Consider the following 18,379-nt stretch of genomic DNA (forward strand, 5'->3'; position numbering starts at 1 on the left):
AGACGTCCCACGCACCATTTAGGGACTGAAAACTTTTGCATACTGGCCAGACGTACGTGAAGCAAGAGGAGTAAATCCATATGTGGAATACTGCAACATGGAAGGGAAGGGCATCTATGGTTATGGTAAGATTTTACATGACTTTTCTTTATCATGGAAAACAAATTCCCGGCAGAGTCTGAGCTCATTCCAGACAGCATTCCTGAAGGGGGCACTGACACTGTCCATTCTAGAAGCAGCTGCTTTGTCTTCTGCAGATACCTTTACCAAACACTACCACCTTGATACAGTGTCCCAAGCCCAAGATGGAACTTCCTCTGCTATCATGCTGAGCTTGGTATCCCCAACTTGGACTGCTCTCTAGCCACCCCAGCAACTTAGCTTTGAGAGCCCTCCCCAGACTCACTACTGCAACATTTATTATGATGAACATAGTACAGTTGTGTAGATAACTTACCATAATTGTAGATGTTTGAGTAGGTCAGTGTTGTAGTACCCTTTCCCTCCGTTCTTCCTTCCTGTAAGGTTGGGGTGGGGTTACCTTACCTGTCACTTCCCCTTACACCCTGATTCCTCCTACAGAGTGTCAGAAAGGTAGGTTGTGCTCTAGAGGAACATCAGACTCTGGTACCTCAGACAAAGACCTGAAGATGGCGCTAGCTCATGACCTTTTATGCCACCAGCATCCTGATGTTGGATGACAAGAGCATCCACTGCCTGGGGGATGATGAAGGACTTTGGTATTTGGGCCAGCCACAGACTTCTGCTTGGCAGGAATTTCCAAGGCTAAGTACTGCAACATTGATCTACTTGAACATCTACAATCATGGTAAGTTATCTGCACTAGTCTACTTTCTAGCATTTACTTTTTTTGCAGCCAGTTACATTAAACTTAGTAGGGTCTTACTATATCTAGGAAATTCAGATCCTATGGCTATCCTTAAGCAAATCATTTCTTCAGTTCAAACAATGTGCACCCCTAACATTTCTGACAAAGTACTCTGTAGGTAATTTTTAAAGTCTGCCAACTCATTCCACTCTTTTTTATCTAATTCTTTATCTTCAGAAAAGAAATAAATTTCATCGTCTTCTGTTTGCCTTCAGACTTAAGTGTCTAGTAGTGCATGCGTCCATCCCATTACAAACAAGATGTCTCCCTCAGTTAAGGTGACAGCTAAACTAACTTTCTGGGCTGTCTTCACATTTGGTGGATCCTTTGATTCTAGTAGACCTCACACTGGAGTTCTTTAAGGTCATGGAGCCTGTCAGAAAGTTTTCCACTCATGAGTTGTATTGTTCATCTAAGGGGGAGAAACCTCATCTACCTCATGTGGTCAGCTTTTAGGTGACTCTCACCTACTTTAGACATCTGCATGATTTGATTCCTTGTTATTCATGATCAGAATGCATGTTTCCACCTTTTGGCATACCATAATCTTGCAGGGAGTAAAACATTCATCCAGCCCAGGTTCTGAGGAATTTCCATAAGGACGTTCTGCATTTCATCTACACATGATGAAACCTGCCTTCCTATTTGAGCATATTCTTTGATTTAAGGCTCTTCTCTCCCATGTTTGAACAGTCTAGCTCAGTGTATCTGAAAAAGCTGAAGGTGCTGTTTCCAGTGGCCATTAACATCTACTCAATAATCTTGAAGCTACTTAGCACGGTTTGTTGGGAACAATATCCAGTCTTTTACAGTGATTCACTGACTCATAAGACTAACCCAGATTTCTTCCCAGAAGTGGCTTCAGAATTTATCTTTAACTAATTTATCTGGCTAATTGCATTTCTTCAAGAAGAGCAAAATAGGCCTTCATACTTTTTTCATTTGTTTGGGAAGGGTGCATGTGTTCAGAGAAACAAATCAAATTTTCATGTAGTTTTGCGAGTAAGAAACATGTGAGTAAGGATTAGCAAACACCATCCAAATGCTACCGCATCTTATTTTTTTCCCCTAATCAGGCAGTGATCCTCACATTGGCCCTTGAGGACAGTGACCACTTCAAGGAGTATGGGTGCTTGAATTGCCTCTTTAAAAATATATCTATTGGAGACATTTAACCAACAACCACATTGTTAGTTTACACCCTTGCCAAAAATTTGTGCCTGGGCAGTAATTCAATGGTTTCCTGAGTGTGAATTGCTTTGGCTTGTTTGCATTTCAGGACTCTCCCGTTCTGAGGGGTTTGTTGGTGAGACTTCTTATTTTTTGGAACTGTTAATTGTATTATTTTCTGTTATATTTGCATGGTAACACGAGGGGGTTTGTCTTGAGTCAGTATTTTAAAAGCACCAACCCACCTCTTCACTTCCATCTCTTCCTTTACTTTTCCTCTAGATATCCCATGCTGTGTAGGTTGACTTTGTGGATTCTTTCTTCACTACTCATTATGGTAGTTCATTTTTGGGTCTACAGCACTCTCTGTGAAGGGATACTATGACAGGTCAAGGAAGCAGTTGATCTTTGCAGTCTGCTGCTTGTGCTCCTGTTGTCTTCTGTAGTTTCTGTTTAGAAAGGCTCTTCCTCATCTCAGAACCTATTTGAAGGCACACTGCCAAGGTGTTAGTTCATGTAGTTTATTTTATAATGAAAGTTTTACGTTTAAAATAACTCCTGAGATGACAGAGGTGAGTTTTATAAGATGTTCTTCATCTCACATTGCTGCAGTCCTGACACTTGGGGTAGTCCGCTGTCCCAGTCGGCCCGAATACCAATATTTTTTGTCAGAGAAAGACCATAACTGTATTTCTTGTTACCTTGCAGATACCTCGCCAGGATACCATACCCTTACTTTACTATACTTGTGCTTAACCTTGTTAGCACGACGCGTTGGCTGTTATTCTAGATGCTACTAGGCTATAAGAAAGTGGAGTGTAGAAGGTTAGTGTTTGGGAAGGTGTGGAGTAAATGCCGCCGTCCGCTCCATTCCGCACGCCAGGCCAAAAAAGCACGGACAAACAAAGCCAAAGCTGGAGGCGAAACTCCCGGCAGTCGGGGTGGGATTCTTAGAGCCATCCTGGTTTGGCCCAGTTTTGGAATCACCGGGAGAGACTTTATTACTGCAAGATGTGACCTCAGGGGAGGTAAGGGCCAGAGGGAAGGCGGAAGGAAGGCTCAGGTAGCTGTTCTTTCTTCCCTTCCTAAGATTAGGCCCTCCCTGCTGTTTCCAAGGAGAGGGGGCAGGGGGCAGGCCAGGTTTTGTTCAGGTGTTACTCCCTAGTACTTCAGGGTCTGTACTTTTTTTTTTTCTGTTGATCACTCTGTGAGTACAGCTGTGTGCAGCAGTATTCCTGATCTCCCCTTACTTGATCTAGTGAGAATTGCATGCTCTGTATTCCCTGGCCAAGTGTACATCATAATACTAAGAAACTACATTTTTGATCTGGATAACAAAATCTGACTCTACTTTGCCAACTGTTTTGGCTCCTGTCCCCTAAGTTATGCCCTGACTGAAGTTGGGGGACTTTGTCTGCACAAGCCTGTCATTATGTATTGCCAGTTTCAGGGCAAAAAAGAATTTGGAGAAGGGGAGAAAAACCCTTTCATATTATGCCTGGGTTTTGTGGTCCTGAATCACAAAGTATTTATTTTCCTTATTTTAACATACACCCCTCTGGTCATATTCTTTTCTCTCCATCCCACACATCCCAGTGGTGGCTTTCCTTTTGAGCAGCCTAAACTCTTTCTTATTGCATGGACTCATGGCAAGTGATACTTAAGATGTGCCATTACCAAACCCTAGTGGAGCAGGATTATTGCCTGTTTTCTTCTGAAGTTTATCTCCCTTTGGATATCTATATTACTTGCCACTGTCATTGCCTTCTCACTCCATTCCTTTGACACCATCTATCTTTAAATAACAGCCCTAGTGCCTTTTTCTTCTTTATTGCTATCAGTTCCACTCCCTCTGGCTGGTGCAGTCCAAGTACAGTGCTTTGCATTTGTCTGCTGCAGTGAACCTTATTGTACTTTTTTACCCTCTTGTATGGCTTTTCCAAACAGATACATGGACCCTCTGTTCTCCACTACTGCATTTCTCTTTGTGTCATCATTGAAGATGTTAATCCTATTCTCTTTTTCTTCAGATTTGTCTGGTACAAAAGTACTGACCCTGCAGTACTCCACGTGTCACCTTTCTTGCTTCTGAGATTGTCCTTGCGTTTTTTATGAATTCCGGTCGTCGGTTGTTCCGACGGCATGATATAATTAAACCTTCGGCGAAAGTAATGGCGAGCAAAATCAAACCGGCGTTTAATAGTGCGTTTGTTAAATCTAGCACAAAACCGGCAATTAGTGACGTCGTGGTCTGGGCCTAGGCATGGAATACAGTAAGAATGAAAATCCTTATGAGGTATTTGCTTCCCACAAGAATTACAATTATTAACTTTTACTGACATCTGTCTGAGGCAAGAAAAAGTTTCCCCAATGGGATACTTAGCTTTATTGAAAACTTCAGATCTGAAAATCGAAATTGATATCTCAGGAGTTTGGCTGACTGGCACTTGCAAACTGCTTTTGCTTCGGGCACCGCGTGGCAAGAAAGACTGAAGAAAAAGGCATCGACTGCTTCTTATATACCCCTGACGCACTGACGTCAGGGAGGAGGCGACAGCAACCGACGCCGGACCAAGACTTTGCAACTCTGGCCGACTGCGGGACCGCCTGACGGCAGGATAACCCAAGTGTAATGACTGCAGCAGTGAAGGCAATCGATCATCTACATTTATGGTAGGTACAAAACTGTACTTTATAGATAAAACTTTATAAACTGTTGTAAATCTATTGGTTTTCCTCCATGAAAGCATTTAGCCTTTTTGTTTGGAAATTTCCATGAGTTTCCTTGCCTTTGCTGTTTGACTAGCAAGCCTGTAGCTAACCTGATTTGTCCTGTTCTGCTTCCCTGAATGAGGATTCTGCAACTGATGTCTTGAAGTGTTCAGGCGGTTTTGTATTAACTGCTGGTCTGTTAAAGTAATCTGAATGCATTTACACTAGGCTTCAACTCTTGACTACTCACTTGCCCTTTCATGTAATGTTATTCTTCCTCCTATTCTCATGTCTAGAAGTTGATATACTCCTTATTGGAGCTCTGTAGTCCACATCCATCCCTTCCTCCCTTCTTGGTCATTCTCAGACGGATTTTATTCAATCAGTTTCATGCCCTGCACCCATTAGCTACTGGCCCATCCATATTTCTCTTGTAACGTCAAAGTCCACTCTCCCTTCCTGCATCGCTGCTTGTAAGTCTGGCATCTTCCTACCAAGACATCTTGCACTGTTTAGTAGCACTGTCTGTACTTTTTGTCACTCTTGCTTTTTTCTTTGGTATGTTCTGCAACCATTTTTCATCTACTAGTAGACTATCTACCCTGCTATGCTGCTGCTTTGCCTTCTATTCTATATTAGTTTAAAAGTATGACATTTAAACTCTGCTTTTCTGAGCTGGTTCGGTGCACCACTGCCTCTTCTCTGGTTAGAGAGAGCTTGTTCTCTGTATAGAAATTGCCTTTCTGCCATGTCTCCCTTTTCTTCACACCACTCTAAATCCTTTCTCACTTGTCCAGTGCTACATTCAGCTTTTATGCTCCGTAATTCCTTCCTTCTCCAGTGTGCTGACTGCTGACATAGAGTAATGAATCTGAGAATGCTGCATTCAGTGCCCTATGCTGACATCTCTTTTCCACTCCTCAGCCCTGTTTTTTGCCATCTCAACTGTTTCATCTGACAAGTTGTTGTTGTTGTTGTTTGACCTGCAGTCTGCGTTTATCACTGCTCTTTAGTGAGCACCTTTTTGTACATCTTGTGCACTCTAAGACCTGAGATACAATCCCATATTTTCTTTATCTACAGTGCCAGTATTGCTGTTTTTTTTAGTGACCGAACCTGTAACTAATTAAACAGTTTTCTTTGTTCCTACACTGGCTGATGTCGCCATCCGTTCCTGTAACGTGTGACTGCCTTTCTTTTGTGCAGACTTTCTAACTCCAGTTCCACTACTCTAGCTAGCCCTCTGTGTTGTTTGTACAAGCTGCCTCACTCTCTCTGCTCCTTTTCCTGTCCCTTTTTTGTACTATTCCTACAAGCCTTCTCCAGGGTGTTTTGCTCCTTCCATCTCACTGAGTGCTTCTGTTGCTCTCCTTTCAGTGTTGGCTCCTGCATGATTACCTGTGACTCCGTACCCCTTTCTTCACTTCTCACTGATGTCTGCTCCTGATCTTCTGTCTTGACTTCCTTTTCCTTGCCCTCATGTTTGTAGCTGCCTCTCCTGCTTTCTGCCTTTACCTTAGTCTGTGCCATCCAACCTGTCAGTACTCTTCTAAAAGCCTTTTCCCATGTCTGCTGTCCTCTTTCTTTCCTTCATTTTTCCCCAGTTATATCTTGTCTTTTTTTGTGTCCTGTCATGTCCCACTGCAAATTCTTGGCCAACTTTCCAGTCCAGTGCCAGATCTAGCTTATTTGTTAATTGCTGAAGCTACCACATTCTCTTCCAGATACCACATCCTGTGCCACTCCAAAGTTCCCCCAGCTGCCAACCCATCCCACATCCTGAAAACTCTGACTTTTGCTCTTCTTATCCAGTCTTTATTAGTCCTTTCAAGCTGGTGTTGGGAGCCATTCACCTTTATAATTGTTTGTGTTTTTATGTATGTATGTGTAGGTTCATAGGTATGTACTAGGCTAGCTGCCCTTGCTGGACATTTTAAGCCAATTTAATTTCCCTTTTATGCTCAAATTAACCTATCCTGTTTGGTTAGAAATTGACCTTACCCATCCCATGGTTGATAATTCTATAAACCTAGCTTACAATTAACTCCTCATAACTGCAAACCACCTATAGACTCTAATGCTGAAATCCTAATCTCCAAACTTCTTAACAATTCCAAATCCATCTATGTCATTTGTATATATCTACCTCCAGGGAATGACATAGCTACCATGGAAAATATACTCTGCTGGCTTTCCCAAAACCTACCCCAAGAAACCATTATTCTAGGTGATACAGATATTGACTGGACCTGCTTCTGCGGCAGCCTCCTCTCAAACCATGTTCACCTTTATGGATATTCCCAAACCATCACCTCCCCTACCAGGATAAATAAATCTAACAGGAAATCAACCTTATTAGACTGGATCCTCATAACCATCATCCTCACAACTATGACTCAGGAACCTTCCCTGATGACTTAAGTGACCACACTCTTACCTATATTACGAGACATAGAATCAATTTACCCTCCACAACATCAATTAAAAACATAAGGTGTAAAAAGAACTTTAACCCAGAACTTCTCCAGTTGGAACTAAGAGCATGCAACTGGTCACCCCTAAAAAATCTACCTCTAGAGGAAGCTGTAAGTTACTTTAACTCCAACTTCCTTGCCATCCTTAACCATCATGCCCCAACCAGACTAGTTAGAACTAAATCCAGACACGCTCCTTGGCTTACTAGGGAAACCAAACATAGAATCAATGTAAGAAACAAACATTGGGCAAATTGGAGAAAAACAAATAACCCTATAGACCAACAAACATTTAGACAACTAAGAAATGAAACTAAGAAAGCTATAATAACTGACAAAAAAACTACTACCTCCAATCCCAACAAGCCCATACAAATAAACCACAGAAGTTTTGGCCTAGTATTAACCAACTACTCCACCCAGGACAATCCACTATTCCAAATCCTCTAAACTCAGAACACAAAACACCAATAATCATAGCCAATGACTTCAACAACTTTTTTACAGATGCTATACAAACATTAGCCAGTCAACTATCTCCTAACAACTTCACTCTACCTTCCAAACAACCAACCTTACCCCCCTACTTTTCTTTTACAATTTGTCCCAACATCATATAGTCTAACCCTTCTACAGAAACTAAAACCCTGCTCCCCCTCAGCAGACCAACTACCTGCTGAATTCTTACAACAATCAGCCAATGCTATTGCCTATCCAATTTCTATCCTAATCAATAGTACTATTACTGAAAGTTTTATTCCCAGTTTATGGAAAATATCCCATATAATCCCTTTCCACAAAGGAGGACAATCCACAGACCTCTCCAACTACCAATCCATTGCCCTTCTCTCACCTCTGGCAAAGATCATGGAAAATGCATCCACAAACAATTACTTGATCATCTAATGCATAATAACCTATTAGCCAATTGTCAACATGGTTTTAGACCCTCACATAGCACTACAACTGCCCTTCTTTCCTTCACAGACTGTATTAACAATAACCACAACCTTAACAAACTGTCTTCTGCCCTTTTGTCTAAAGCATTTGACATGGTAAATCACCAAATTCTCATCACAATACTAAAATCCCTGTCACTAGATACATCCTCTATTAAGTGGTTCCAGTCCTACCTGGATAAAAGACAACAGGCCATACTATGGCACAAGTCTCTATCTATTCATCTCCCTGTCAACCTAAGAGTCCCCCAGGGTTCCATCCTTGGACCTCTACTTTTTTCCATATTCATCAATGATCTTCACCTTGCCACCCCCCCAAGGTACATGCATACAATATGCAGATGACTCTACACTGATTTGCTCAGCCCCCTCCTCTTCTGAACTACTCTATCTGACCCAACAAGTGTTCAATACAGTTGAGCAATGTTTCACACATAGATGCCTTCTCCTAAACCCCAAAAAGACTAAACTCCTCCTCTTCTCTCCTACCAAGAAATCCCCTCCACTGGATTTCTCAATAAACTCTATCAATAATACCATTATATCTCAAGACCCATCCACAAAACTATTAGGAGTCACCATTGACAATAATCTGAACTTTGACATCCATATTAACAATACTATAAAAACAGTCAATAAAAAGCTAGGCTCTCTCTATAGGATAAAATCCTTTCTCCTACCTTCAGCTCGAACCACAATAGCACACACTCATCTAATCTCTTTTCTACTCTATGCGTCACCCATTTTTACTAACCTTTCAAAAAATAATCTCAACAAATTGGAAATGTCCTACAATAATATAGCTAGATTTGCAACTGGTAATCCTTTTAGAACCCATCACTGCCTTAATTTAAAACAGCTAGGTTAGCTTGAACTTCAAAATCTAATTATATTCCATCAGCTAACTATAGCCCATAACACTCTTTACAAACCTTCAAAAACACCTATTTTCTCGACAGTAATCACCCCCTATAAAAACCTAGCATCCTTAAGGTCTTCTCAGAAACTTCTAGTACATACCAATAAAACATATAACAAAGCTGGTGACTCCCTTTTCTCTAATATAGTTGGGAAAGCCTGGAACCTCCTTCCAAACGAACTCTCTCCATACATTCCTCATTATCCTCTTTCAAAAACAAATTGAAAGTATTCCTGAAAACACACTGGTTATGTCAATGCTCTAAACCTGACTAGTTAAAGTGTCTCTATATACTCTACTCTGTCTAACCCATCTACTCATTAAGCAACTCTATTTTCCTTTTTAAACTATGTTGCATATTTCTCTTGACTACTCTGATTGTATTTACATCCCTTTATTTATTTTTGTATCATGCACTGTACATTTTACTGTGGTAACCTGTTTATGCATACTGTTAATACTTTATATTTGCTCATGTATCCTTATACTTTATTGTATTAATTTTATTGTCCTAACTTGGAGCTTAACTCCTCAGGCCTCTACTGAAAATGGACATGTATCCAGTTAGACTAGCCCGGTTAACGAATGTAAAATAAATAAATAAAAATAAATATTATCCCTAATGAGAATAACTGGGATCATACCATAAATAATTTGAGCAGACCTATGCATGGGATAAATCATTTAAAAGCTGCCTCTGTACATTAGTAGTACAGGGGGCAGTCCTGGTGTAAATTTTCTGTTTTTCATCTGTAGATCCAAGTTGCTCTTGAATGAGGACAGGGATAAATTTTGTTTTATGTGGCTGGGTAGTCTATTCCAGACCAGTGTATCCTGTTTGAGATATACCTCTCTCTCCAAACCATGTTGTTGATGGTGCAGAAGAGGTTTAGATCCCTAGACTGAATATTTCTAATGGCATTTGACTTGCCGATGTACACTGAATCCATCAGTACTGGGTCTGTGGACACCTTGTATGCCAGACAAATTCACCTAATAGCAGTCTGTAGGATACTGAGTATAGTGACAGAGCTTTGAGTCAGTCCACGTAGGACATGTCGTTTAGGCATTGTATCCTTGTATCCTTTTAGTAAGGTATCTTTGTGGATATTCCAGTTGTTATATGTGGACAGATACATGCCAAAGGGGGGGGGGGGCATAATACTCAACTTACTTAATGAGGCTGAGTAAATGGGGACAATGGCATCCCTAAAGCTAGACACAACCCCATTGTTTAAAAGCCGTTCAGTATAGAATATGTATGAATATAAAATGACTTATTTTGTTAATTTTTTACTGCTTCCTCGGGCAGTGCCTTAATATAGTAACAACATTTTTATTGGTTGTCAGTAAGAACTCTAGGAATGCCCTTGTATACTTGAGAATGTTTTTGCTGTGTCACTGTAGTAGTTTTTATGCAACAAAATTAATTGGCTTTTTGTCAGTTCTGAGTATGCGGGTGATGATTGTTAAAATTTTGTTTAAGGTTTGAATTCTTGTGCAAGTTAAATTACTGTGCTTCGTATTAAACTTCTGCCTATTTTTCATCTGTTGCTGTGGACTGGAAGGGAATGAGCTGTGGCATGTTATGTCCCACTGTAGAGAGTCATTCGCTGTTAAATTTAATAGGTATGCCAGTATTCAGAGATGATTTTTCAGTAGGCCCCTGTGCAGTGGCTATTAACCTTCTTCCACTACCTGGGAGTTGAGGCCTCCAGCCACCTTGTGGGTGGATGTACCAATAAGTCTGGCAAGTTTATATTAGTACACCATTGTTTTTCTATTTCTTACTGATGTTTCTGCAGTTCATTAGATCAGTGTGCCTAAACTGGGAAACATTGTAGTGCTAGTGTGGGATGAAATGATATGTGCAAGTTGGAAACTTGCACATACCAAGGCACAGAAGGTTAATCTACAAATGTGTGCCAAAAGAGGGTCCTCAGAAAAGGACATTTCCAATGTAGAGTGCCCTTTTTAAGATTAAATGATATAGCAAATATTAAGGTGTCAGGGTTTTGTGCCGTTGTTAATTTTTTTTTTAACTTTTGGAACAGCATTTAGTAAGACACTGTAGCTGATGGTCAGTTTTCCTCTTCTTTTGTTTCAGGTCGACCAGTTGCAGTGGATTGGGCTGTAGCCAAGGATAAATACAAAGCTGCACAGGGATCTTCTAGCTCAGGTGATTGTTGCATTTTTTTTTCTAGCCATACTGGACTCAAAATCCTTCAGCTGTGCACCTTGGCTTTATGAAACATGTTTACATGAGCAGAATACTTGAGTTACAGTAATTTACTTGTAGTAGCTTTTTCATTGTTAGTGGGCAAACTGAAACCTTCACTTACTAATATGATTATTTTTTATTTTACTTATTTTTAACTAAGTGTTTTTGGCCTTCCCAGAGGTCCTGTTAATATCAGTGTGCCTTCCAGAATCCCGATGTTAAGTTGTCAATCTCGCCTTCATTCTTGCTTGATGGGTTCGGAGCCGATCCTCGGCTCCGACTCGGCACTTTGCTAAGCTTGAGAGTCACTTTTACCAGCTCGAGGCAGCCCCATATCCCATGATGCAAGGCGGTAAGTACCCAGATCTCATTTGCCGCTTCGCTGATGAGGTGCTCCTTTTGCCAACTCCTGGTAAGTGTTTTATATAAAACTATCTTAGCCCCTTTTTCACTTTAAACTTTATATTTAACATTTTTAGTTTATATTAAGCCCTTTTCTGACTAAAATTTCCCTCACTCCTTAATTTTTTTAGTCAGGCCTTCTCCCCTCCCATCCCCCTCCTTGTCAGGGTGTGTGTGTGTGTGTGTGTGTGTGTGTGTGTGTGTGTGTGTGTGTGTGTGTGTGTGTGTGTGTGTGTGTGTGAGAGGTTAGTTCTCAATATTTTTTTGGGATAACTCTTCTTATTGGGACTGTGTTGTGTGTGTTTTCTGCAACTATGTCCAAAGAAAGGGTCTCAGGCTTTAAGAAGTGTGACTCGTGCTGTCAGAAGATGTCTCTGACAGACGGTCACACTTCTTGCTTATACTGCCTGGTACCTCTCCACCTGCAGGACTCCTGTGCGATTTGTCATTCTTTTAGCCAGAGAGTCCTGCAGGAGAGGAGAAATAAATTGATTTTAAGGGGTCTTCTTAAACCGGAGGGCTCTCCGGCTAAGTTGGCTCCGAGCAAGACTTCTAAGTCTTCCAAGGCCCAGGCTTCTGTGTCTAAGCCTGCGGCCTCGGTTCCGACTCTTTCTGAGTCGAGATCGGCTCCGGCTGGAGCCGATCCTGGTTTGCATAAACCTTCCGATACTGGTTCAGTCACATCGGTGTCGGCTCCGACTGGCTCCGACCACCATGTGGCTCAGGCTTCGGTGTCGGTGCCGACCGGATCCGACACCGTTACTTTTATGTCTGTATCGGCTCCGGCCGGAGCCGATGCATCGAGACCTTCTGTTGGTGCCGAAAAGTCCTCGGCTCCGACTGCATCTTTGGTTTCATCGGCTCCGATGGTTCCTTCGAGGAAGAGGTCCAGGTCCCCTTCCTTGGAACCGATACTCTCGACTCCGGCCTCACCTCTCCTCTCGGAACGGAGCCATCGGAGCCGATCATCTAGGTCATCCAGGCTTTCTGACCATGATTTAGAGAGGGTGGTCAGTAGATTATTGAAATCACAGGCACTGGCCCAGATGCTACATAGTCCGTCTCAACAGACGACTATTAGTCCACACCCTCTTGTAGTTCCTCCTTCGACTCTACCTCAGAGTTTGGAGCTGGAGTCTTCGGGAATAGTTTCTGCTATGGCTGAGGGGCGGATACCCCCCCCCTTCTGCTCCCTCAGCATCTACTCATCTCCTTTTCGAGACCTTCCTTAGAGGGATTCAGTGGTCGGGCTTCCCTGGTCTCCTCCGAGGGGGTGAGTGGCATCGGACCCTTGTCCGACCCCGCTCTTCCCCTTGGAGCCTCGGCCTTGGTGAGCTCGGCTCCGACATCTGCCTCGGAGCCTTCCCTTTCGGTGGGCCCTGGAGTTCCGGTTTCTTCGGAACGGGTTCTCTCGGACCTCCCTGGGAGGGGGGCCTTCGAGGTGATGAAGAGTGTGCTGGCCACTGGACTCAGCCAGCAGTCTGTTCCCTTAGCTCCTCCCTCTACGGTGCCTGTCGATATTTCTGCCATCTCTCTTGCTCCCGGACCCAGAGATCCTCTGCCTCAGGTTTCCCCACTGGGAAGAACCCCCTCTTCCGAGTATTCTCCTGATCAGTCAGGGGATCCTCCGCGCAAGAGGATTTGTAAGAGGAAACACATAGACTCCCCTGAGTCTATCACTTCAGATACCGACTTAGATGAGTCGGAGGGATCCCCAAGATCCCCCTCTGAGGATGTCTCCTTTTCTCAGACATCCTAGAACTCCTAAAACAGAGGGGAAACTGGCCCTCCAATAATCCCTCTGAGGATGAGTCGGTATACCTAAAGGCGTTTGGATCTCGGCCCTCCACCTCCTGGGTGTCTCCGCCTTTCGACCCCCTCATGGAGGTTATTGCTCGAAAGGCTTGGGCTGCTCCTGACTCTGTAGAGCCAGTTCCTAGGAGGCCGTCAAAATTTATTACTGCCCCTTCGGATAAGCAATTCCTTATGAAAGGTGTCCCTGCTGATGCCATGGTGGTGGCGGCTGCCACGAAGAAGGAACTTGCAGATCCTTCCGTACCTGTCCATCCTCCTAATAAGGACTCTAGGACCATGGATAGGTATGGTAAGCAGATGTTCTCTTCAGCGACCTTTGCTATGCGTTCGCTGAACTACTTATGTCACTTCACCAGACTCCAAAGGAACATCCTTAAGGAGCTAGGTGAAGTAGTACAGGATCCCACAGCTGCAGGGGCTCAAGAAAAAATTGCTTCGCAGCTAGGAATCCTTAATTCTATTGCTAACTCCTCCATGCGACTGATATCATATGCAGCAGATGGAGCGAGTAGGGCCATGAGTACAGGTTTGGCTCTTAGACGCCAAGCCTGGATGCGGCTCTGTAATTTTGCAGATCCCTTTAAGGCGTCCTTCACAAACTCTCCCTTTGATGGGTCAGCTTTGTTTGGCCCTCAAGTGAAGGATACATTGACCAGGTGTGAGCAGGACGGCAAGACTCTTTCTGCCGTGGGTCCGTTTTCCACTCCTTCTAGACCTTACCCTAAAGCACAGAAGGGTGGCAAAATGTGGTTCCGCAAATCCCAAGGAGTCACGCCGGATACACGTGGTCAGTTTACCCCTAGAGGCAGAGGGGGTAACAATAACAGACGCCGCTCTAGAGGCAGAGGGGGTCCACAAAACCAGGGAAGCAGAGAGCCTCTCTCTGACAAGCCCTTTCAGCATCCCTGAGATGTTGCCCGACTGTCCATCCTTGGAGGCAGTCGGGGGAAGACTATCGCTGTACCCAGAAGCCTGGCGTTCCCTCACTCAAGACAGATGGGTACAGTTGATCATATCCGAGGGTTACAAAATTCCTTTCGAGGAAAATCCTTTCTCTCACTCAAATTCCCTTCCAGATGTACCACCCGGTCTAAGGGAAATTGCAGAGTTAGAAGTATTAAAACTTCTACAAAAAAGAGCCATTCAGCCAGTTACAACAGACCATTCAGAGCCCGGAATCTACTCAAGGTTCTTTTTGGTCCCGAAAAAGATGGGAGACTGGAGACCAATATTGGATCTCAGCAGACTCAACAAGTCTGTGAGAAAGACAAGATTTCGAATGGTCATACTTCAGTCAATTCTGCCCTTCCTAGAGAAGGACAACTGGATGTGCTCAGTAGATCTTCAGGATGCGTACTATCACATAAAAATTCACAGACGCTCCAGAAGGTTTCTCCGCTTTCGGCTTGGGTCCAGTCATTTCCAATTCAGAGCCCTGCCCTTTGGTCTCACTACAGCCCCCAGAGTGTTCACCAAATGTATGGCAGTGGTCACGGCTCACCTGAGACGTCAAGGATTCCAGGTGTTTCCGTATCTCGACGACTGGCTCCTTTCAGCCACCACCAGGCATCAACTTCTTCAAGCCAGGGATTACACAATAAATCTTTGCACTCAATTGGGAATTTCGATCAACTACGAAAAATCCTCCTTATTGCCCTGCCAGTCTATTACTTTCATAGGCAAACTTAAACACTGTTCGGATGTCAGCAACCCTCACAGACCAAAGAATCTCAGATATACAAAGTCACGTGAGGATCATCAGCCAGCAAGAAAGTACAAGCCAGAATGGTTCTAAAGGTGTTGGGCCTCATGGCTGCGGCCATTACCCTTCTTCCCCTGGCCCGCTTCTATATGCGCCTGCTTCAGTGGATGTTGTTCACTCAGTGGTCTTACCAACAACTTCCGATGCGTCACCAAATACTGGTGACACAAATTTGCAGGAATCATCTTTCATGGTGGATTACTTCTCCCCAGATTCACCAAGGCAGACCCTTTGTACCCCCAGCCCCGGTAGCCACTGTCACTACGGATGCCTCCCTGATCGGGGGGGGGGTCATTATCAGGGCAGGATGGTTCATGGGACGTGGCAACCGTTTGAATACCACCTGCACATAAATGTCCTAGAGATGAGAGCAGTGCTTTTAACGTTGCAAGCCCTCAACGACTTTCTTCCCTTGGGAACAATTGCAGTTCACACAGACAAACATGTCTGTAGTATGGTATATCAACAAACAGGGCGGAACCAAGTCCTACCCCTTGTGTCGAGAAGCTCTCAGACTTTGGCAATGGGCGATCTCCTCTCATCGGTTTCTGGTTGCAACGCATATCCCTGGGAAAACCAACATTTTAGCGGACAGATTGAGCAGAGCTATTCTCATGCCTCACGAGTGGTCTCTCAAACAATCTATAGTGGAGGAGATTTTTCTAGAATGGGGCCGCCCATGTTGCGATCTTTTTGCTACTCCCCAAAACAGCAAATGCCCAGACTTCTTCTCTCTCTTCCCACTGCCAGGCCATCCCCCCAGAGACGCTCTAACCCAGGATTGGCCCCAGGGACTTCTTTATGCCTTTCCTCCTTTTCCGCTGATTCCACAAGTACTCCAGAAAGCCACCGTTTTGAGAGCCAAAATGATTCTCATTGCACCTATTGGCCTCGACAGATTTGGTTTCCGTTCCTCCATCGTCACCTTTTGGTGCAGCCGTGGCATCTGGACCCAGTGCCAGACCTTCTGATTCACCAATCGGGTCAGCTGCACCGGTCTATCCCTTCTCTCAACCTCACAGCATGGTTGCTCCACTTCCTTCCTTAGCCAGGCTTCCTATGATCTCTAATCCTGTTAGAGACATCATAGTAGCTTCCCTAAAATCCTCTACTAGGAGGATTTATACTAGCAAATGGAAACGCTTTTCTTGTTGGGCAAAAGCTAAAAATATTGATCCCTTTACTGCTCCAGTACAAGCAGTTTTGGATTTCTTAGTCAAAATCTTTCACGCGGGCTCCTCTTCTTCCACGGTCAAAGTTCAGTTGGCTGCTATCTCGAATTTTCATGTCGGGTTCGCAGATCACAACATTATGTCCCACAGGCTTTGTAGAGCCGCCTTAAAAGGAATTTTTCTCCTGAAACCTCCAATCAGGAGTCCTCCTCCTCAATGGGACCTAAATTTAGTGCTGACATCCTTGATTCTTCCTCCCTTCGAGCCAGCTGTTTCATGTTCCCTGAAATTTCTTTCATGGAAAACTTTATTCCTGGTTGCTATTACATCGGCTAGGAGGGTATCTGAACTTCATGCTCTCTCTGTTCGCCCCCCCTATTTAGTCTTCCACAAAGACAGAGTATCATTGAGAACTAATCCGACCTTTTTGCCTAAGGTCGCCTCAAAGAGTAATTTGAATCAGGCTATTGATCTTCCTGTATTTTTCCCAAACTACTCAAACAGATCGGAACAAAAGTTACATTATCTTGATGTTCACCGCCAACTCAGATATTATTTGGACAGAACAAAACAATTCAGGAAATCCGATCAGCTCTTTGTTTCTTATGCTGATAACAAAAAGGCCTTCCTGTCTCAAAGTGACCTTATCTAGATGGCTTTCTTCTGTCATCTCTGAAATTTATCAGCACAGGGGAAACAGCTGTGCTCGAAACCTAAAGCGCATTCAACCAGAAGCTTAGCCACTTCCACAGCTTTTCAAGCTAGACTTCCATTAGACACTATTTGTGCAGCAGCCACTTGGGCCACTCCTCATACCTTTGTTTCTCATTACAAATTGGATTTGGCCTCCAGGGACAGAGCCAGTTTTGGCTCTACAGTTCTCAAGAGTCTGTTCCATTGAGCCACCCAGGATAGAGGTGCTAGGGACGTGGTCCCATCAAGCAAGAATGAAGGCGAGATTGACAACTTAACATTGAGAAGTTATGTACCTACCATAACGTTCCATGTTAGTTGTCTTCTCTCGCCTTCTTTCTTGCGACCCTCCCTCCTTCCCCCTGGCCTGGACAGACCTTTTCTCTCTACATGGAAGAATGCTTCTTAAGACCATACAGTACTGGTCCTCCAAAACCATCCTTCAGGCTTTTCTCTCCTTCTTTCTTCCTTTTGGGAAGTTTTTTATGCTAGGTGTTATTGCCTATAGACAACAAACGAGATCTGGGTACTTACCGCCTTGCATCATGGGATATGAGGCTGCCTCGAGCTGGTAAAAGTGACTCTCGAGCTTAGCAAAGTGCCGAGTCGGAGCCGAGGATCGGCTCCGAACCCATCAAGCAAGAAAGAAGGCGAGAGAAGACAACTAACATGGAACGTTATGGTAGGTACATAACTTCTCATTTTATCCCACTGATCCAGAGTTCCAGGTTATTGCCAGATCAGGGGCCACCTTCAAGAGGAGTGGACATCCTTGCAGTGACGATGTAATTGGCTCCAGGTCTGGGAACTGTGTTGTCGCTCAGCTGCAGCATCATCTATGGCACTTCACTGAGGATTTTTATATGTGCTAGTTTCCCTATCCCTCCCATGGATAGGCAAGAGTTAGAAAATCTGATGCTGGGCCTGTACTATACTGGGGCAGAGTGTATGCTTCCAAAAGGACATTGCCCAGCAACAGTGCAGTCACGGATTACCAGATATCCTTCTGTTTCACTTCTGCAGTATTCATTACATTGGGAAACCTCTGCCAAGGGAGGCCCGACATCCAGCCAGTATATCCAAAGCGTTTGGTTGCTTTAAGGTATGCCATACAGCACACATATGCTGCTCAAGTAGCATAGGGCATAAAGGTGACGTCCGGACATACCATCCTCAGAACTTCTTTGCTGC

The 18,379-nt window shown here is 43.8% G+C and overlaps 1 protein-coding gene across 1 annotated transcript in view; it reads left to right on the plus strand.

The window, feature by feature from the left end:
- The window catches only part of RBM28 (RNA binding motif protein 28), a 1,154,212-nt gene that overhangs the window by 352,207 nt on the left and 783,626 nt on the right, over positions 1 to 18,379 (plus strand). Inside the window, exon 6 of the mRNA XM_044088621.1 lies at positions 11,231 to 11,302. Within this exon, the coding sequence (XP_043944556.1) occupies positions 11,231 to 11,302 (72 nt within the window). The remainder of the gene's footprint in view (positions 1 to 11,230; positions 11,303 to 18,379) is intronic.

Source organism: Protopterus annectens, chromosome 11.part0 (genome assembly GCF_019279795.1).
Source record: "Protopterus annectens isolate FY-2018-M chromosome 11.part0, PAN1.0, whole genome shotgun sequence".
NCBI lineage: Eukaryota > Metazoa > Chordata > Ceratodontiformes > Protopteridae > Protopterus > Protopterus annectens.